This window comes from Panthera leo, chromosome A3, assembly GCF_018350215.1.
Source record: "Panthera leo isolate Ple1 chromosome A3, P.leo_Ple1_pat1.1, whole genome shotgun sequence".
In the NCBI taxonomy this organism is placed as follows: domain Eukaryota; kingdom Metazoa; phylum Chordata; class Mammalia; order Carnivora; family Felidae; genus Panthera; species Panthera leo.
Genome location: NC_056681.1, coordinates 117,658,987 through 117,681,026, shown reverse-complemented (window position 1 = coordinate 117,681,026; position 22,040 = coordinate 117,658,987). Strand labels below are relative to the sequence as shown.

Sequence of the window (22,040 nt, the reverse complement as noted above, 5' to 3'; positions counted from 1 at the left end):
TGCTGCCTGAGTTGTTCATGTTAGCCATTCTGACAGGTGTGAGGTGGTATCTCACTGTGGTTTTGATTTGTATTTCCCTGATGATGAGTGATGTGGAGCATGTTCTCATGTGTCGGTTGGCCATCTGGATGTCTTCTTTGGAGAAGTGTCTATTCCTGTCTTTTGCCCATTTCTTCACTGGATTATTTGTTTTTTGGGTGTTGAGTCTGGTAAGTTCTTTATAGACTTTGGATACTAACCCTATATCTGATATGTCATTTGCAAATATCTTCTCCCATTTTGTGGGTTGCCTTTTAGTTTTGCTGATTGTTTCCTTCGCTGCGCATAAGCTTTTTATTTCGATGAGGTCCCAATAGTTCATTTCTGCTTTTATTTCCCTTGCCTCTGGAGACGTGTTGAGTAAGAGGTTGCTGTGGCCAAGGACAAAGAGGTTTTTGCCTGCTTTCTCCTCTAGGATTTTGATGGCTTCCTGTCTTACATTTAATTAGGTCTTTCATCCACTGAGTTTATTTTTGTGTATAGTGTAAGAAAGTGGTCCAGGTTCATTTTTCTGCATGTCACTGTCCAGTTTTCCCAGCACCACTTGCTGAAGAGACTGTCTTTATTCCACTTTATTCCACTGGATATTGTTTCCTGCTTTGTCAAAGATTAGTTGGCCATACGTCTGTGGGTCCATTTCTGGGTTCTCTATTCTGTTCCATTGATCTGAGTGTCTGTTTTTGTGCCAGTACCATACTGTTTTGATGATTACAGCTTTGTAATACAGCTTGAAGTCTGCAATTGTGATGCCTCCTGCTTTGGTTTTCTTTTTCAGGATTGTTTTGACTATTTGGGGTCTTTTCTGATTCCATACAAATTTTAGGATTGTTTGTTCTAGCTCTGTGAAGAATGCTGGTGTTATTTTGATAGGGATCGCACTGAATATGTAGATTGCTTTGGGTGGTATCGACATTTTAACAATATTTGTTCTTCCTATCTAGGAGCATGGAATCTTTCTCCATTTTTTGTGTCTTCTTCAATTTCTTTCATAAGCTTTCTATAGTTTTCAGTGTATAGATTTTTCACCTCTTTGGTTAGATTTACTCCTAGGTATTTTATGGGTTTTGTTGCAATTGTAAATGGGACCAATTCCTTGATTTCTCTATTGCTTCATTGTTGGCGTATAGGAATGCAACCGATTTCTGTGCATTGATTTTATATCCTACAACTTTGCTGAATTCATGAATCAGTGCTAGCAGTTTTTTGGTGGAATCTTTTGGGTTTTCCATATAGAGTATCATGTCATCTGTGCAGAGTGAAAGTTTGACTTCGTCCTGGCTGATTTGGATGCCTTTTATTTCTTTGTGTTGTCTGATGGCTGAGGCTAAGAGTTCTGATACTATGTTGAATAACAGTGGTGAGAGTGGACATCCCTGTCTTGTACCTGACCTTAGGGGGAAAGCTCTCAGTTTTTCCCCAGGACGCCACCATCTTGCTGTGTGCTCTAAGCTCTGAGCAGACACAGATAGACAACGAGCTCTCTGGTGTCTTTTCCTAAAAGAACATTAATCCTATGGGATCTAGGCTCCATCCTTATGACCTCGTTCAGCCTTAATTACCTCCTTACTTCAGCATTTGAATTTTAGAGGGGACATGCTTCAGTCCAAAGGACTGTGTTACCTATGTTCCTCCTCCCCCCAGGAGCCATTCCATTCAGGTGTGTTTCAAACTGGAGATACAGGAATAGTGAAGTATGTGAACTATTAAGTACCTAAACATGAGGTATCACCTATGGCCTGGCCCCTTTTACAACTCCTTCAGGTCATCGATTAATAGAGACCAAGAGCTGTGGCAAGGCCAAAGTCTAGATCATTCAACCTATTATTAATTGTGGGAATAAGGCTTGAAGAGTTTAAGACATGTAAGCAGCCACATTCAGAAAGAAAACCTGATGCTGAGTAAAGCTTCTCTGAAGATAGGCTATGCATTTGAGTGAGGAACAGAAAAATGCAGCTTTGACATTTATTCTGTGATTTCCAAAGGAAACTGTATAAACTAACATATTTTTGAGAGAGATTGTTTCTTTAGAAAGATTAAGGGAAAAAAAGCCTGTCAAAAATGTGTAGTGAAATATCTAGACTTAAAGAGGCTCCAGGGCCTGGATGAGAAGGCAATGCAGATCATTTCCTTGGCATCAAGTGTCTATCCATTCAGAAGTTATTTTAAGTCAAAGTGTTACTCAGCCTACTTACACAGAGATCTTGGGATGGTTGAGAGGTTCTTTAGGAGGTCAAGAGTGAACTTGGCCAATTACTGGCTCCTTTGGGAAGGTAGTGGCAAGTTTTTTTTTTTTTTTTTAAAGGTTCAGGCCTCTTAAAATAAAACAACGACTTTTAAAAATGTTTATTTAGTTGAGAGAGAGGGGGGGGGAGAGAGAGAGAGAGAGAGAGAGAGAGAGAGAGAGAGAGAGAGATGGAGAGATGGAGTGTGAGTGGGGGAAGGGTGGAGAGGGAGGGAGGCACCGAATCCAAAGCAGGCTCCAGGCTCTGAGCTGCCAGCACAGAGCCCGACATGGGGCTCAAATGTATGAACCAAGAGATCATGGCCTGAGAAGTCAGACACTCAACTGATTGAGCCACCCAGGCCTGCCCCCCCCAGTACACCCTTTGAGAAATGATATCACCTCTCTTATTTGCTAGCTGTGGCTCCAAATAGCTTTTTGCTGTGTCTCCAAATTGTATTTTCTTCCAAATTTCAAAGTAATGCATGAAAAATAAAGGGTCATGGAAAAACTCAAACAATTCAGAAGAACATGGAGTAGAATGTAGAAGTCCTCCTTTACAACACCTGCCTCCCATCCCCTGGCCCTCCCCATGAGCAATAGTTTGGTGGGTTATTTTTTTCCAGATTTTTAAAATATGCTATGCTTTTATTTATGGATAGCTAGAGTTATTTTTAAATAAATGGCACCATATCATTATAATTTGACTTTCTCCTACTGATGATTATATAGGTATGTCTGATCTACTTTTGATTATTACAAAGCTGGAATAAATATTCTTATACAAATATTTGTATATATGAGCAGTTCTGCAAGATAGATTCTTAGAAGAGTTACTGGGCCAAATTTAAAAACTGTTAGTCAAATTTCCCTCTGAAAACATTGTACAAATTTACACTCCTACCAGAATTATATGAGAGCATGTGTTTTCCAATTTATTGGGACTTTGACATTATCAGTCTTTACTTTTTGCCAAACTGATGGGCAATAAAGGGGGATCTCACTGTTATTTTCATTTAAATATTCTTGATTTCTTGTGAGGTTGAACATTATCACATTTCTTTTTTTGTCTTTCTTTCCTTTTTTTTTTTTTTTTTGAGAGTGCACTCAAGCAAGCAGGGAGGGGCAGAAGTGGGGGGGGGGGGGGCGAGAATCTTAAGCAGGCTTCATGCCCAGAGCAGAGCCCGAGGTGAGGCTCAATCTCACAACTGTGAGATTATGACCTGAGCTGAAATCAAGAATCAGATGCTTAATAGACTGAGCCACCCAGGTGCCCACACATTTATTTTTTTGCATTTCTTCTTCAGTGAATTGTCCATTTACATTATTCTAGAGAAATGGTTGATATTTTTGAGTTGTAGAGGCTTCCCATAATTATACATATTAATCTCTGCAGGGGCAAATACTCAAATTTTCTGTTAAAAGATATTCAAAAGTGCATGAATTGGTATGGAAAAAAAGATGGAAGGATTTATATTAAAAGGATAATAGTAGACGGGGTGCCTTGCTGGCTTGGCCAGTAGAGCGTGTGAGTCTTGATCTTGGGGTTATAGGTTTGAGCCCCATGTGGGCTCAAAAATAAAGTCTTATTTAAAAATTACTTAAAAATAAAATCTTTAAAAGGATAACAGTAGTTACATTTGAGTGGTAGACTCATGGGTATTTGACTTTCTTTTTTATACTTTTCTACGTTTTCTGCTTTTTTTCTACTCTTGAATGCTAAGTATGTATTAATTTTATGAATAGAAAGAAAAAACCCCAGTAGACTGGAAAGTAGGGTAAAGGTGCTCTCAAAGCAGTTCCAAAAAAATTTTCCAAGACACTTTGAGTAGCGGCAGTATCAGTAGATATTAATTTTCCTAAGGTCAAAATGTGAAGGAAACAACAATTACTTCTTGCATAATAACTTGATATGGCAGTTGAAGTTAGCCTTATTATGTAATAATTACCTGTTCAGCACCCACGATTCTATCATTCTTTACCCACAGTGTTTTATTCTCCCAACCCTTCTTCAAGTACTGGCAATCAACAGTGAGGGGAGCTCAAACTATATTTGGAGCAGGAAATACCTCAGTTTGCCTGGGCTGAGAAATACCTCTTAAGAGCACCTAACTCCATTTGTTCTAATGACATCTGGCAATGTTGGCTTGGCCTTCCACTGGCTAGGGGGTGAGAGTGGGAAGAGGGTGCAGGTGTAGGATAGGGTGGGGGGAAAGTCGTACCACGATGGGAAAAATGGGTTCAAATCTGGGTTTTCAAAGGCTGAACTGTCATTCTGGATGGTGCCTCAGAGGTAAGTTAATGGGAGCCAATCCTTAAGAACAGCCTGGATGGCCGAAGGCCAGACCCCAGGATGAGGGGAATACACTGAGGAGAAGTGACCTTGGAAAGCTGTGGGTAACCCACCAGCCGCAGCAATCACGGTACCTTTAGGAGTGCTTCCATACAAACTTGAAAAGAAACTATCACCACTTCCTACTGGTGCAATTTCTAGTTCAGAGCTGAGTCTCCAAGCCCTGAGTCATCTGTTGGGGGCATCCATGCAGCTGGGCTGACACTGCCTAGTGCCACACCTGCAACTTTGAGCACTACAGGACTCAAATATAATGGATAGAAAGAAAGGGGAATAAGGAAGAGGTAAGAGAATCCCCATGCTCCTGGCTTTTGATTACTCTTAGCTTACTTATATACTCTGAATTATAATGACTTATTATAAGGTGAAGTTTTGGAAAGATAGATTTAGCCTATGGGCTAAATTCTTAAGAGTACCAATGCAGATTCTAGGACTCAACCATTTACGTGTAGAAAAGCAATTTCTGTGTCAACAATTTTATACAGCCTGTAGGCCAAGGATAATTAATGATATATCACAGTAGCACAATAACCTAGAAGATGACAGTGCTTAAGTGCGTGTGACTCTTGACTACGGGGTGATTATGTAGTGCAATCGACACAAGACGGCAAAGCCCCCCGACCTTCAGGTTGGAGGACTGCACGGAGGACACGAGTGCTGTGGCATTTTGAGGCTGAGATTCAGGTAACCTATAGAGATGGGAAGAGCGACACGTCTGTCGTGTCTTCCCAACTGAGCCGAGGACATCTGCACTACTGCCACCATTTCACTGTCGTACAGCAGGAAAAATGGATGTAAAAATAGAAGTGATACAGCGACTATCAACGCGGAGGCAAATGAATGTAGCATCCTGCGGGAGTACTGACGCGGCGCGGGACTGGCCCCTTCCAGGGCGGGCTGGACAATGTGCGACCCAGCTAAAGGCGTTTCCACCACCCATGCCATCCCGGACTGACTGATTTTATCTTGGCCAGCTTTGTTGAGGTTACGACTGACAAAAATTGTATCCGTTGAGGTTGCACGACATGAGTTTTTTTTTTGAAGGTGTGCCTCGTAAGGGATTAGGAGAAGGGGAAATGTGAGGTCATAAACCTCCTGAGGGCAAGTAATGCCCTCCTGACGGAAAAGTGAAGCAGCCCATTTGTTCAGAAGAAAATGCCTCCCTGGGAGTTCCTCACCTCGCCATGTGACTTATCTCCTCTTTATTAGACCTATGAAGAGGCCGAACAGGTATGTGCAGAACAGGCAAAGATTTTAATGATGAGAGTGCAGGATGAGAGGACAAAGAGCATAAAAAAGGCTGAGGGAGATTTGACCCCCAGAAAATAACCACCCTTGTTTCCCGTGTCACCTCTGCTCCGCTGGGGGATGTTGAGAGCCCATTCAGTAGATTCAGTAGAGCAATGAAGTGGAAGATTCTTTATCACAAGAGTATCCATCCACGGGTGAAGTGCCTAGGTGGATCTTTTTGTTATTGTTTGACCTTTGTTTTCTAAATTGATATAATTCTAACCTACCACAAAACTCACCCTTTAAAAGTGAACAATTCACTGGTTTTCAGGGTATCCACAAGGTTGTCTGTGTATCACCACTATCTAATTCCAGAATGTCTTCCTCACCCCAGAGGGGAACCCCCATACGCATTCATTAGTCTCCTGACCCCATCTCCCCAGCTGCCAGTGACCATCCATCTACCTTCCGTTTCTATAGATTTACCTATTCTGGACATGGCATATACTTGGAAGCATATAATATGTGGCCTTTAGGTTTGTCTTCTTTCACTTAGCATAATGTTCTGGATGTTCATCCACACTGTAGCCTGTATCAGTATTCCATTTTATGGCTGAACAGCAGTCTATTATATGTAGGTGCCTCAATCTGTCTATCCAGTCATCTGCTGTTCAAAATCAGGTTGTTTCCGATTTGGGGCTATCGGGAACAATGCTGCCAGAAACATTCGTGTACAGGTTTTTGTGTGGGCACGTGTTTTCATTTCTCTTGGGTGGAGACCTAGAAGGACAATTGCTGGGTCCTATGGTAACCAGAAAATTAACTTTTCACAGCCCTTCCAGACTGTTTCCCAAAGCGACTACACTATTTTACCTTCCCACTGGCATCGTTTGAGGGTTCTAATTTTTCCATGTCCCAGGTACGCTCATTACTGTTTTTGATTCTAGCGGGTGACAAGTGGTATCTCATCGTGTTTTGTCATTTAGGAAAAAAATCAAAGCCATCCATATACATAGTGTAAAAAGACAACGCTTAAGGAGTAAACACCCCATCTCTCTCTTGAACCATTTCCATGAGGCAAATACTTTAAATTCCCTTTAAGTTTCTTCTGGTATTCATCTTCTCCCTCTGGTCATATGCTTATACTGCTGTTTTTAAAAATCAGTTTCCGATATTCTCTCTTGACTCCCAACTACGGAGAATGAGCATTCAGCGCTCTTCTCTTCCCCCAGGTGCACACAGACCACACACTCACTTTATCCTTCCATCTTCAAAACAGGATTCTAATCTCTATTTTTGGTTAAATCAAGAATCGGCACTTGCGCTGTTAGGACTATGTCTTTACAGCCACGTGGCGTGCGAATATTTACTTAATCATACTTTTACCCTGAGACTGCAGATGACGTAGAGCAAAAATATTTGCCCCCTTCTTTTTTCATTTCCACAGTTTTCAACATAATTAATTGCTACCTCATCCTCAAATTCTGCAAGAAAACTAAAAATCTTTGGTCATATGCCAACACATGGGTATTCTGCTATTTCCTTCTTTGTCCTTTCCTGTTTTTGCTTTTGTTTCTGGGAGTCGCTCCTCCAGGGCTCTCCGCTCTCCTGCTCTCTTGGGGACTGGGACCCGCCTGGTTGCGGGCCTGCTGCATAGCTGCTGCCCTGGGACTTCCCTTCACCACCCCGGTTTCTCTCCTCTGTGGCACCGTCTGCTTCCTGGATCCCTTATCTCCCTCCGGCCTAGTTTTATCCCTCAGTTTACAACAACATAATCTTCCAGTACCTTCTTTATTCCTCCATTCCTGCCCTCTTTTGTGTTAATTTTTTTTTGTTTTTGAGAGAGACAGGGGGTGGGGGGAGAGAGAGAGAAAGAGAGAGAGAGAGAGGGCGAATCCCAGAAGGGGCAGAGAGAGAGGGATTAAGAGAGGGAGAGAGAGAGAGAAGTGGAGCTCGAGTTCGCCCGATGCAGGGCTTGAACTCACCAACTGTGTGATCATGACCTGAGCAGAAGTCAGATGCTTAACGAATGAGCCAGCCAGGTGCCTGTTAAATAGATATTTTGAAGTGTACCATGGTAATTCTTTTGTTTCTTTCAGGTTTTTAAAAAAAAAATTTTTTTTTAATGTTTATTTATTTTTGAGAGATAGAGACAGAGAGCAAGCAGGGTATGGGCAGGAGAGAGGGAGACACAGAATCCAAAGCAGTCTCCAGGCTCTGAGCTGTCAGCACAGAACCTGATGCGGGACTTGAATCCATGAACCATGTGATCATGCCCTGAGTCGAAGTCTTTCGCTTAACCGACTGAGCCACCCAGGCGCCTTTTTTTTCTTCTTTTTTTGAGTTCTTTTTTTAGTGATTGCACTGGTGATTCTGGTTAACATCTTAACTTAAAACAGTCTAGTTTGGATTAATACCAACTTCGTTTTGGATAGCATACAAAGTTGTTTATGGCTGCTTTCATGCTACAATGGCAGAGGTGAGCAGTTGTGACAGAGCGTGTATGCATAAGGTCCGTGAAACCTAAAACTTTACTGTCTGGCCCTTGACGGAAAAATTCACTGATCCCAATCCAGTGCCCCGATTTTCGTGATCCCGTGCTCTACCTCCTGCCTCCAAGCATTTAAGTAATCTTTTCTCCTCTGAGCTCTCACTGTGTTTCAACTTTCCTGAAACCAAAAACTTAAGTGCACATGCTAAGAAACCAAATGAAAGGGCACAAAACGGTATCAGCAAAGTGTGAAAACCTCCTTGTGCACCCTGCTGTATTTAAGATGCTCAAGACGCAATCCATCACTATCTAGGAAATCCAATCCTTCAACATGAAATGGCTCTGAGGATAATGACTATCGATTCAAATCTGAACATTTCCAAGGCTGGTGTCTCCATCACTTTGTCCCATGCCCAGGCAGGGCATTTCCACATGCGTGTTCTGTGAGGTTCCCCATTCCAGGCGGGGCTTGTTTTTGTATGACCGGCATCCGCTTCCCATCCTCTGATGAGAGTTCTTTGATTTTTATTTGACACCAGGGATGGGGACACGACATGGGGCACTGTGTGGGCAGACAGCTGTCTGGGACCACTCCCAGGAGTGGGCCCGCCTGAGCTCAAAGCCCAGCACCGCAAGGCAGGCAGAGCCAACAGGGAGGGGGTGAGTGGGCCCCCATGACATGGCTTCACTTCTGCCCTCGGCCGTACCTTCGGACTCTCAGCCAGGTGCACCGAATACATCCCTGTTCCCGTGTAGGCCCATTCCAGTTGTGCTTTGGTGCTTGTGGGCAAAGGAGCTGTGGCTGACACAGACACCCGAAGCAGAGGCTGAGTCTCTTTTGGGGTAGATACGTAGGCCCGACATCTTCATGAGGGTCCTTCATTTTTAGCAACGGAAGAGTAAACTTTTCTGCTGTAGTTCAGGACCTGGACTCGTTTTAGTCTCATGCAGGGTCGATTTCAGAACTCAGAAGGAACCTCTCAAATTCAGGCGACTGTCCGTGACAGAACAGAAAAAAAACTAGTGGTTTCCAAAATGACTAACTATGAAGAGAATGACACCACCGAGTGCAACTGATCAAATATCTGATCAGCACATTGTGAAAGGCAATCAGGGTGTGATTTCATGTGATAAAAAGCAGTCCTTGTACTTATCTATCTTTCAGAGCGTATTTGCATCCATGACTTCATTACATTTGCTTAGGCTCCTTTTTGATAAATGACCCACTTTTATTTTATTTTATTTTATTTTATTTTATTAATTATATTATATTATATTATATTATATTATATTATATTATATATTATATTATTTTATTTATTTAATGACCCACATTTTAAAGCCTTTTCTAAACATAAAAACCAAAATATATTTTATAAATAATTACACATTAAGGGGCGCCTGGGTGGCTTAGTCGGTTAAGCGGCCGACTTCGGCTCAGGTCACGATCTCGCACTCTGTGAGTTCGAGCCCCACGTCGGGCTCTGTGCTGACAGCTCAGAGCCTGGAGCCTGTTTCAGATTCTGTGTCTCCCTCTCTCTCTGACCCTCCCCCATTCATGCTCTGTCTCTCCCTGTCTCAAAAATAAATAAACGTTAAAAAAAAATTAAAAAAAAAAATTACACATTAATTTCTTATAAATAAAAACTCTAAAATGTTTACTCTTCCCCAACTCTAGTTTTAGGTTCCTGGTATTTATTGATTTTGTTCGCTCTTCTCAATTCTAGGTCATAAACAATAATTCTTATTTTCCCAGATTTAGAGGACCTCTGAGCTTTTTTTTCTAGCTTGTCTTCCCTTCCACCCCCTTCTGGGCTGTGACTCATCTATGTAACCTGCTTGTCCTTAATGCATGCCTTACACAAGAAGTGTCTGGAGTCCACAGGCCAAGTTTTGAACCCCCAGCTCTGTTACTTCCTAGCATTATGGTCCTAAGCAAGTGTCTAAATCTGTAAAATGAAGATAATATAGCTCATGTCATTGTTGTAAAGATCACACGAGATGTATGGCAAAGAGACACAGTAAGCACATAGTAGATGATAGCGGGCATTATCTGATGGTCAAAAGAATGAGTTTTGCCAACCAGTGATCCTTGCACTTTCATTCCACACAGGAGGCTTGTAAGAACCAGCGGCTGGGCATACTGTCTAAAATCTAAGCCCCACGAGAGCAGAGACTATTTCTTGTTCATCACGATAGCCCCAGAACTTAATAGATGACTGGCATATAACAGGTATTCAATACATATTTACTGGATGAATCAATGAATGAATATAGGTGATACAAGTATAGTTTTACTGATATTCTGTTTTTATGGATGAGGAAACTGAGGCTCAGAGAGGTTAAGTGACTTGTAGAAAGTCCCACAGTGGGTTGGGGAAGGATTAAGATATAGTGCTCCTGCCTGGTTTTTCTTCCCTTCTACCATATCACCTCCTTGGGCCCTTACCTTATGATCCAAAAATTCAGGTGTAGTATCTTTGTTATAAATGATGATTCTCCAGGGGGGCAGAAATGATTCTGAAATTTTAAAACCTACCGTGGTATCCACAGCCTTGACCTTCTCTGTGGGGATGTGCTTTGGGACAGGTTCTGTCTGTGACAGCATCACACAGCCTTCAGCACCTAAGGTGATGATTACGACCTGGCACCCCCTTTCCAAGAGCACCTGTGCAGCCTTCCCAGCGTCTGCAGGGCTGCTGACCGTGAGGCCAGTTAGGATCTCAGCCTGGAATACAGAAAAGTGAAAGGAAACAGCGGTGAGAAAAGTAACCTGGGTCTATTTCCAGATTAGATTTGTTTTTCTAGAAAAATGTCTCCCTTCTTTTGCATAACAACCAATGCAGTGGGGAACTTTGATGGATACTGGCTCAGGAAAATAAATTAAAAACCCTAGAACAATGACAAAAACTCGCTATCAATGACATTTTGGGGACAACAGGGGAAATGTGAATGTGGCCTGGATATTAGATGACAGCACAGAATTACTAATAATTTTCTTAGGTGTGAAAATGGTGTTGTGGCTCCTCTTAGGAGATGCACACTGAAGTATTTAGGGGTGAGGTTTCATGTTATGTGCAGCTTACTTTGAAATGACTCAACAAAAACAAAAAGAAATACACACAGTGGAGAGGGGACGCATATAGCAAATGTTAACAACTGTTTAGGTGGAGAGTATATCACTCTTCGTTGTGTTGCCCTTCCAGCATTTCCGTGTGTATGTATGATAATTTTCATCATAAAGAGTTAGGGGGAACAAAGAATTCTACAAAAGAAAGGAAGAGGGGAGGGAAGAAAGGAGCAAGGGAGGGGCCGCTGCCAATGACTTTGATATATAAGTCGTGTCTATAAATTTTACCCCTAAGGTTGTATTTCTTCTAGGCTCCTCTTGGGTCATAATGCCTTTCTCTTATTACTGGTTATAGCTTTCCATGTTTGCACAACACCCGTTTCTTTTGTTTGTTTTTGCTCAAGAAATTGGAAGCAGGGTAGGAGGGGCACTGACATGGAGCAGAGAAAGCAACGTGCTGATAAATTCAGGAGATGTCCACCATTTACTAACTCTGGGACTTTTTCCAAGTCACGTATAAAATGAGGGGCTTGCACAGGACCACAGTTCTCTCCCAGAATATAAAAAGGGCTCTGGCTGAAGTAGGGGTGAAGGGCTGTAGCCCTGCTTCCTCACCCCCTAGGTACCCCTCTAGCTTCTCTGGGGACCCTCTATGGTTCTGAAATTAGTGGCTGAAAATTCACTGGACCAGATGAATTATATGATACTTTTTGACTCAAAAAGTTTATAACCAAATTCTGTCTCTTCTATATCCTATTTCTTCCTAAGAATGGGTCTATCTCTTCCTGTGCTTGCTCTGAACATGCCCAGATTAACCCTTTTTGTTGCCTATAAGTCACCCCACAGTGTCTGCTCCTTCTGGGGTTTGGTCTTCCCTGGCAGCAAAGGTTTTGTTAACTTGACCATGTGTCCTTCCTGAACCATCTTTTCCACACCCTTTCTGTCTGAGTTGGCTATGCCTTAAGGCCACCTTCTGTTTTCTTTTTATAAGTTTTTCACTGATCTTCATTACTGAGATCACTTACATCTGTTGAGTTAGTTGGGTCTATTTTCAGAAACACTGAATTCTTGTGGTTTCTAAAAACCTGTTAAAAAACGATTCTTTGATGAAAGATCCTGAACGTAAAAATAATGCAACAAACACCCATGTACCTACCACCCAGTTTAAAAAAAAATTTTTTTTTTATGTTTATTCATTTTTGAAAGACACAGAGAGACAGAGCACAAGCAGGGGTGGGGCGGAGAGAAAGGGGGACACAGAATCTGAAGCAGGCTCCAGGCTCTGAGCTGTCAGCACCAGAGCCCGACATGGGGCTCGAACTCAGGAACTGCGAGATCATGACCTGAGTTGGAGTCGGATGCTTAACCGACTGAGCCACCCAGGCGCCCCACCTACCACCCACTTTTATTTTATTTTATTTTTTTTTAAATTTTTTAATGTTTTTTAATTTATTTTTGAGACAGAGAGAGACAGAGCATGAGCAGGGGAGGGGCAGAGAGAGGGAGACACAGAAACCGAAGCAGGCTCCAGGCTGTCAGCACAGAGCCCGATGTGGGGCTTGAACTCACAGACTGTGAGATCATGACCTAAGCCAGTCAGAAGCGAACTGACTGAGCCACCCAGGCGCCCCTACCACCCACTTTTAATAAGTCTTAACGTTTTCTTTGCTTCAGTTATTTTTCTCTAAAGAAGGTAAATGATGGAGTGCCTGGGTGGCTCAGTTGGTTAAGCATCCAACTTTGGCTCAGGTCATGATCTCACGGTTTGTAAGTTCAAGCCCTGCGTCGGGCTCTGTGCTGACAGCTCGGAGCCCAGAGCCTGTTTCAGATTCTGTGTCTCCCCCTCTCTCTGCCTCTCCTATGCTCATGCTCTGTCTCTCAATAATAAATAAACATTAAAAAAACATTAAAAAAAGATAATGTCCTCCATAGATATTATGTATTAGTGTGCTTTTCCCCTTAACATTATTTCATTTGTGTTTATATATGTAGCATTCCATATACTGCAAAAATACTGCAAATATATTGCAGTTTAAAAAAACTTATTCTCCTTTTCACGGACACTCATTTTTCCATTTTCCTCTTTTACCAACAATGAAGTATTGGATATTCTTATCATGTATATAAAATCTGTTTTTTTTTTTCCTCTGGCCATTTAAAAATATTTTTGTTTTGACTTTGGATTTTATGCAGTTCCACTAAAATGTATGTTAGTAGACAGTTGTATCTGTGTATCTCAAGTGGTACTTTTAATACACTTTTGATCTGAAGACTTGTGCCTTTCTTCAGTTCTAGAAAACAACTTGCAGTTTTTTCTCCAATATGGCTTCTCTCCAGTTCTCTCCTTTCTCTTCTTTCACTTCCATTAGATGTATGTTAGAGCCTCTCAACCTATCTTTCTTTTCTCCAATTTCCTCTTTAGTATTAAAAACAAAGTTTCTGTGATATTTCTAGGTGAATTGAGCTTTTCACTTCTGGGTGAATTGATCAAGATTCTTTTTCAATTCACTAATTCTTTGATTCCAGTTTCTTTACCTTCCTAATGAGTATTTTGTAGAAAGATTTCAATTAGTGTTTTCCATCCATTTTGAGTTTGTTTTTTGTGTGTGGTGTAAGAAAGTGGTCCAGGTTCATTCTTCTGCATGTCACCATCCAGTCTTGCCAACACCATTTGCTGAAGAGACTTTTTTCCATTGGATATTCTTTCTTGCTTTGTCAAAGATTAGTTGGCCATACATTTGTGGGTCCACTTCTGGGTTCTCTATTCTGTTCTGTTGATTAGAGTGTCTGTTCTTGTGCCACTGCCATACTGTCTTGATGATTACAGCTTTGTAATCTAGCTCAAAGTCTCGAATTGTAATGCCTCCAGCTTTGGTTTTCTTTTTCAACATTACTTTGGCTATTCAAAGTCTTTTCTGGTTCCATACAAATTTTAGAATTGTTTGTTCTTGCTCTGTGACGAATGCTGGTGTTATTTTGATAGGGATTGCGTTGAATATGTAGATTGCTTTGGGTAGTATCGACATTTTAACAATATTTCCTCTTCCAATCCATGAGCATGGAATGTTTTCCCATTTCTTTGTGTCTTCTTCAATTTCTTTCATAAGCTTTCTATAGTTTTCAGTGTCATTTTCAAATTTCTAATTGACTGATTTTTATATTCACATATTGTTGCTTTGATTCTGTTTCTCTTTCTCTTTTTTTAATGAATGAGAATCTCAATCGTATCTATCTATTTATTGAGAGTGAGTGGGGGGGAGGGGAGAGAGAGAGAAGGAGAGTCCTAAGCAACTCCATGCTCAGCACAGAGCCCAATGTAGGGCTTGATCCCAACAACCCTGGGATCATGACCTGAGCTGAACTCAAGAGTTGGATGCTCAACTGACTGAGCCACCTGGCATCCCTCAATCATTCTTATTTTAATGTCTTTTTTGCACTGCTTCACTATTTGGATTTCACCCTGGGAAAATTCATCTTGGATTGTTGATTTTATTGGATAACTCTTGAGCATTATGTTTTGTCATCTGAAGGCTCACTTTGCTCTCTGAGAGTTGGAGAATCCCACACTTCAGCTCCCGCTAGGCTTATCCCTGCCTTTCCAGTGGTTTTATGGTTGCATCCATCAGGCCCCAAGGGTCTCTAAACCAGAGCCAGGTGTTATATCGGCAATATGGAGTTCCTGTTCTGCTGTCATTGGCGATATTGCCAATCTCGTCACATTCATGGTCACCATGTTAGCATTGGCTTAATTCCTTCCTGATCAGAGGCAGTACCTCTGTCCTCCTATTTCCTCAGTTTGGGAGCCTTACATATGCTGTAGTCCTGGGCAGCAGGCTTAACAGCTTCCTCTAACATTTTTGGTTAGCAAGGGAGACTTAGCCCAGCATCTCTGGGTTTGAGCAGGGGGCATTGCCCCAGTCTCCCATGAGTGGCACATTTCTAGTGCTCGTTACCCATTAGAGGTCCCTACCACTTACACCTGCCTCTGGGACTGAAATATAGCATGCGCAGGGCTGAATGCTCTAGGATTCTGCTCCCTTTCTGATTTGTGGAGTTATCTTGTTTTTGAGCTTGTGAGTACCTTTTCATTGTCTCTTTGTATCTTTATATATCAATGGTTTGTGTGTGAGCAGAGAGAGCGTCTTAAAGCATGAATTTACATTATTATCGAGATTAGAAGTCATCCATAAAGGGGCGCCTGGGTGGCTCAGCATCTGACTTTGGCTCAGGTCATGATCTCGTGGTTTGCAAGTTCGAGCCCCACATCGGACTCTGTGCTGACAGCTCGGAGCCTGGAGCCTGCTTCAGATTCTGTCTCCCTCTCTCTCTGCCCCTCCTTCACTTGTACTCACTCTCTCTCTCTCTCTCAAAAATAAATAAACATTAAAAAAATTTAGACGTCATCCTTAAGAATGTTAGGTTTTTAAAGCTTTTCTTTTTTCCATTATGTGTTTGAGATCAATTTTCTTAAAGACTAGAGTTTGTTCATTTGTTCATCCATTTAAAAAGCATTTACTAGGTGCCAACTATGTGCCAGGTACAACGTAATAGATGGTAATTTCCAAAGATAACTGTATCAATATTTGTCACAGTGTATATGCTCTTTTCACGCTGTGCAATGGCAATCTTCTACTGAGAGGTGGAGTGTGAGGGCAGAGTTTCCTGCCTCAGTCAATAGAATGGGCCAGAAGAAATACTGCATCTGACTTCCAAAGCTAAGTCATAAAAGCCAACTCTTCTGCTGGGCTCCCCCTCCCTCTCCCTCTGGATACTGTTTCTCGGAACCCAGCTTCTACATTGTGAGGAAGCCCGGGTCACAAGGAGAGGCCTTGTGTAAGTCTGGTCAACAGCCAGCATCAACTAGCAGGCACATGAGTGAAGTAGGCTTCACATGATTCCAGCTCTCTGCCTTTGAGTCTTCCAGGCCCCAGACATCACCGAGAGAGACAAGCCATGTTGTGCCCCGTCTCAATTCCTGATGCACAGAAACCATGAAGGCCAAGAAATAATTACAGCAGGTTCCCTGTATCTGCAGTTTCACTTTCCGTGGTTTTAATTACTCATAGCCGCAGTCAGTAGGTGATCCTCCTCCTGTCGTATCGTCGGAAGGTTAACAGCAGTTTAACGCTATGTCACGGTGCCTGTGTTGCTGACCTCACTTCATCCCCTCACGCAGGCATTTTATCATCTCACACCATCTCGTAGGGGAGGGGTGGGTACAGTACAGCAAGATATTGAGAGAGAGGGAATGTGATCATTCACAAAACTTCTGTGACAGTATATTGTTATAACTGCTCTCTTTTATTATTATTGTTGTTAATCTCTTACTGTGCCTACTTTAGGAATACAACAGTGAATAAGACAGATGTCCCTGGCCTCACAAAACTAGTAATTCAATGGAGAAGACAGAAGTACTGAGTAAGTCATTTGAGCTGTGATGAGTGTTTGAAGAATAGTGTTCTGCAAGTATCTAGCAGGGAAATCTACGCCAGTTGGCCGTGGAGGGTAATCTAATTTCTTACTATAAAATGGTTATGACTTCCCACAATTCCTTCCTCCCAGCACAAGGCCTGGCCATAATGGGTGCTCAAAAATACTGCATAGCTTATTGTGATTGGTTAAAATTAGTTTCCTTGTGGCAGTCTTTTTGTTTTTGTTTTTGTTTTTATTTACTTCATGTTCCGAGAGATGAAATTAACAAAAAGGCAGGTCAGGAAATCCTGGAAACATGCATTCAGCCTCTGAACCACATGGAAAATTACTATTACAGTTCTTTAACTACTAACGTTCTCTCTGCATGTTGCATTGTATAGTATGTCTTTGCCTCCCAACATCGAGAGAGAGAGCTCTGGTCTAAAACTGTCTGACCTATATAAGGGAAAAATATATAAGGGAAATTTTCTTCCTAAAATGGTTCAGAATGAATGGCACGATCTGAATGTAACTGAGAGATATTTTACTCAGCTCTATACATTAGGACGCTCAGATGGACTGAGAGAGCCCTCTTGTAACAGAGTGGCCCCTGAAGTCCTTCCTGTGGCATCATGGAGAACCTATGTCTGTTCCCCCAGGCAGTCACAGCATCTTCACAAGAGAATGTAGCAAATGTTCCAGGGGTTGCATATTAATTAGGGTCGTTAGACCAGTTGAATTTGAATTTCAGATAAATAACAAACAATTTTGTAGCATAAGTCCATTTCGTATATTATTTGCTGTTTGTTTGAAATTCAAATTTAACTAGGCATCCTGTATTTTTATTCACTAAATTTGGCAACTCTAATACTAATTATTCCATAGAATGTGGAATAATTAAAAAAGAAAACAAAACACCAACAGTGTGAAGGCAGGGAGGGGACTAAAATTAGCTGAGGTTTGAGAAGTGCCAGATTATGGAGATGACTCAGGGAACCTTTTTCTCCACCTAGGATTCACCAGTTTCCTTTTCTCCACACCCCAGTTAGCTGAAAAATGTGTTTTCACTGGGCTCAAGAATTCACATGCAATCAAACTGACATGATTAGTCCTGCCTCTTTGCTTTACCCGTTTGTATGAAAGTCTTTGGTTTCTCATGGAATGAGCAAAACCTTCCATCCTTACCTCAGTTTCATTGCAGCAGAACACATCCGAGAGGGCGTAGAAGCGAGGATCCAGGTCAGCAATGGCAGGAGCTGGATTGAACAATGTTTTCACTGTAAAGGAACGGAAAGGGGCTTCAGTGGTCCTCATTTTTAACATGGTGTGTTGACAGACATTCGGTAAAGGCAATCCCCAAGTGTGACCACTTTCCCCATGAAATGAAAAATCAACTTAGTTACGGGTGTAGAAGTCTAAAATCTCAGTCTCTATGATGGCCTAGTACCAGCCCCTTCTTATTTCTATTTGCTCTATTTTTCACTCTGCAACACTTCAGCTTCAAGGGCAAGCGTCGGTATTACAGTCAAGATGATTACAAAGTTGTGGCAAAGCGCAAGAATATTAAAGAAAATTTTAAGTGCTGTGGCCTGAAAGGACATGCATGAATGTGAACATTCAGGCTGGTGAACATTTTTGTTCATAAGTCCATTTTCCAGGAAAGAAAAGAAGTTAGAAAAGAAGTAATGAAGAGGTCAAAAATTTCCTGGTAAGAATAGTCAAATAGGAAGTTTATGTACAATGCAGGTTTTGAACATCTATGCATGTATTCCAGATATATCACAAGTACTCATGCAAACATACGCTTTTTTCTAAGATTTTGTTTTTAAGTAATCTCTACACCCAAGGTGGGGCTCAAATCCACAACCCTGAGAGCAGGCAGGAGTTACACGCTCCACCGACTAAGCCAGCCAGGCTCCCCAAACATACATTTTCACAGAAGCTTACGTTCTTGGCTTCTGTGAAGAATCTGGGAACATAAAGGAAAGCTTGATTGAGAAAGGAGGAGAAATTCAATCCGAGACTGAGAGCTAGCTCAGACTAGGGACCTACAAGAGAAGGATGGATAGGGATAGCAGAGATAGGGAGAATGAGAATGTCACAGCCAATACAGCATCAGAAGAATTTCTGCATTTTTCAGAGGAGGAACGTGAACCTCAGAGAGATGAGGTCACAGTCTAAGGTCATATGCTGGGACATGGTTAAGCTGGGTGCCCATGTGGGGTCCTCCAGCTTTAAGTCCAGTATTTGGTCATCTCTCTAGGCCAGGACTCTGTTGATAGCAACACAAGCCTCCATTCCAATTTACAGTATATTTAAAACAGCCTCTGGTGTGGAACTTGGCAAATAAATTTATTTATTTATTTATTTATTTATTTATTTATTTATTCATTCATTCATTCATTCATTATTTATTTATTTACTATTTTTAAAGAAGTCTTCAGAAATCACAATGACAGGAAGCTTCCCCTTTATCAAAACACTTATCCACCAGAGTACCCAACTAGATTGGCTGGTTTCTTTTCCTCTACCCAGGTCCAATGACTTATGTGTTTAGTAGCCCCAACGGACCCACAGAGTAAACTCCTCTAGCTGCAGTTCTCAGAGACCCGTCTAGAACAGTGACCCACAAACTTCCTTGCACATCAGCATCACTAGGAGAGCTCATTAAAGTGCATGACTTCTGGTCTCCCCCTCGAACCCACTGATCAGAATCTCTTGGGGTAGGAACAGGAACGTGCACATTGAGGAGTTCTTCAGGTGGCTCTTCCGTAGCTGTTGTGGCATCGATCCGTTCCACATTCTTGGGGAGATGCTTCTCAGCACGTGGCTAATGGAAACTATCCACTACTTCTGCCTGATAAAGCTAGCTAGTTTGCTTCCATGCCTTCCTTGGTCTTAACAGTTTGGTTTGGTCAATGGATCTCGTCCAGTGGTCTACAGACTAATGCTATTCCCACATTTTCATTATTTTAGAATTCAGAATGTCCACCCACAGAGATCCTATGGTATATTTTTGGCTGCTCATATTTTTGCACAGGTTATTGTGTAGCTTAAGTTAGAAAACGGGTGTAAAAGCCCTATGTAAACTGTAGAGTGTTGTACAAACGTAAGGGATTATTACTGTTATTATATTGTCCTTTACACACAGCTGAACAACCCCGCCCATCCACCCATCTCTTTTGCCTTCTGTTGAAGTTCGTAGCCTGGCAACAGTCTCTCTCATTGGTTTTGTCGCTTCTGCAAGGTCTTAAGAGATGTCAGTTATGCATAAAGGCCCTCAACGCCCAGCATTCCAACACACCCATTTACTTTTTACCGTTGTAGAACAAATATATTGCTCCCTATTTTCCTTGAAGGGTAAATTGCAAAAGCATTGCTCACATATTATGATCTCTAAATCTGCATGCATCTGAGCACAGGTTAGAGCCAGGTACCAGGATGGAACAACAGCGTTGAGCCATTCTTATAAAAGTGCCATTTCATCTCAAAAGATCCCTGACCCAGCAATTCCTTTTCCAAACCTATCCTACAGAAATACACAGGCAGGCAAAGATGAGGTACAGTGAGGTTCAGGATGTACAGTGATGTACAGCTCTGTTTTTAACAGAAAAAGAGAAAAAGACAAAAAGAAACCTAAGCTTCTATCAGAGAGGACTGGTTAGGAAAAAAAAAACACAAAAAACCTCTAATGGAATGTTCTCCTGCTGTTAAAAAGAACGAAGCAGATTTCTGTTTAGCCACAGAAAGATTTCTATAATTTGTGAGTAAAAAAAGGAAGTTTTGTAATAAAATCCATAGTATGACCCTCTCTCTCTTTTTTAAATCAAACAAAGCATACTTATATGCGTATTTACACTTATACACTTGCACAGAAGACAACAAAGTCTGAGAAGTTACTCACTAAACTAATAAGGGATTAGTTCCAAAGGGTGATTGATGGGCATCAATCTGACCACAGATTACCTGCTATACACCAGGCAAAGACATCATTCTTAAAACATGTATAATATCTTACATCAAAAACCAAGTACATTGTAAATGAAATGATATAATGTCTGGCTGTTGCTTCCAAGGTTGCGGGGCGGGGGAAGGTGGGGGAGTAGTGAGTTGGGGTATAGATTCAACAGGATTGGCCATGTGTTGAGAATTATTGAAGCTTAACGATAGTAAATATGGGTTTACTGTACTATTCTCTGTATGTCCAGATAGATTTGAAGTTTTCCATCATAAAAAACAAATTTTTTTTTTTTCAACGTTTTTTTATTTTTTTTTTTTTTATTTTTGGGACAGAGAGAGACAGAGCATGAACGGGGGAGGGGCAGAGGGAGAGGGAGACACAGAATCGGAAACAGGCTCCAGGCTCCGAGCCATCAGCCCAGAGCCCGACGCGGGGCTCGAACTCACGGACCGCGAGATCGTGACCTGGCCGAAGTCGGACGCTTAACCGACTGCGCCACCCAGGCGCCCCATAAAAAACAAATTTTAAAGAAACCATTACATTGCGTTTTAAGCAATAAAAAGAGTTGCTGGAATGAGACATTCTACAATTTAATCTGACCATAAATATTGTATAAAAACCAATCCAATCTTATTTGCTTGTATTTTGCTGAAGGAAAGCATTCTTACCAAGGCCGGATGGTAACAGGCTGGATATGTAGGCTTAGAGTCTGACTAGTAACTAAATTTAGGGGAAAAAATGAAAATACCATAAAGCAAAGGACTCTCTTTGGCTCGTGCTACCATGAATTAGCATAAATATTTTACCAGGGTGAAAAAACTGTGAAGAATCAGTAGATGTAGTTAATCAAATAAGAACGCACCTTTGTGATAGTTTAGGTGGGAAAAAATAATGTCATCCCGGAACCACACAAAAGCAGAGGACACAAGATGTACCATGGAGTAACTTGGACCTGGAGGGGTGACTGACAGCCCCCAACATAGACGGGCTGAGCTCCCGGTTGTCTTACCAGCATGCCAGTGGCTGGCACAGTGATGCCAGTGAGGAACGGGTGAGCCCTGTGAGGGGGGACGCATAGGTGCAAAGCCAGGAAAACGAGGGGGAAGCGCTTCATGGTGTCACCATGGAGGGCAGGAACCAGACAGTTAAGAGGGCCTTAATAACAAGCTTGGGGGCGCCTGGGTGGCTCAGTCGGTTAGGCGTCTGACTTTGGCTCAGGTCATGATCTTGGGGTTCATGAGTTCGAGCCCCACCTAGGACTCT

General features: G+C 41.9%; 1 protein-coding gene and 1 long non-coding RNA gene across 15 annotated transcripts in view; one reads left to right on the top strand and one right to left on the bottom strand.

The window, feature by feature from the left end:
- Window positions 1–22,040, bottom strand: part of RBKS (ribokinase) — a 102,201-nt gene that overhangs the window by 41,972 nt on the left and 38,189 nt on the right. For 5 of the 6 annotated variants that reach the window (XM_042933371.1, XM_042933366.1, XM_042933368.1 and 2 more), the window contains exons 6-7: window positions 18,002–18,093; window positions 10,874–11,062 (exon numbers count right to left, since the gene is read on the bottom strand). In XM_042933371.1, coding sequence (XP_042789305.1) covers window positions 10,874–11,062; window positions 18,002–18,093 — 281 coding nt within the window. Of the gene's footprint in view, window positions 1–8,136; window positions 9,329–10,873; window positions 11,063–18,001; window positions 18,094–22,040 lie in introns of those variants that run through there. The other variant, XM_042933369.1, reaches the window with a different exon arrangement.
- Window positions 16,261–22,040, top strand: part of LOC122216484 — a 28,176-nt gene continuing 22,396 nt past the window's right edge. For 5 of the 9 annotated variants that reach the window (XR_006200928.1, XR_006200932.1, XR_006200935.1 and 2 more), the window contains exons 1-3: window positions 16,261–16,422; window positions 16,747–16,822; window positions 18,018–18,159. This is a non-coding gene — a long non-coding RNA (uncharacterized LOC122216484). Of the gene's footprint in view, window positions 16,423–16,746; window positions 16,823–18,006; window positions 18,160–18,314; window positions 18,525–22,040 lie in introns of all 9 variants that reach the window. The other 4 variants (XR_006200931.1, XR_006200929.1, XR_006200930.1 and 1 more) reach the window with 4 other exon arrangements.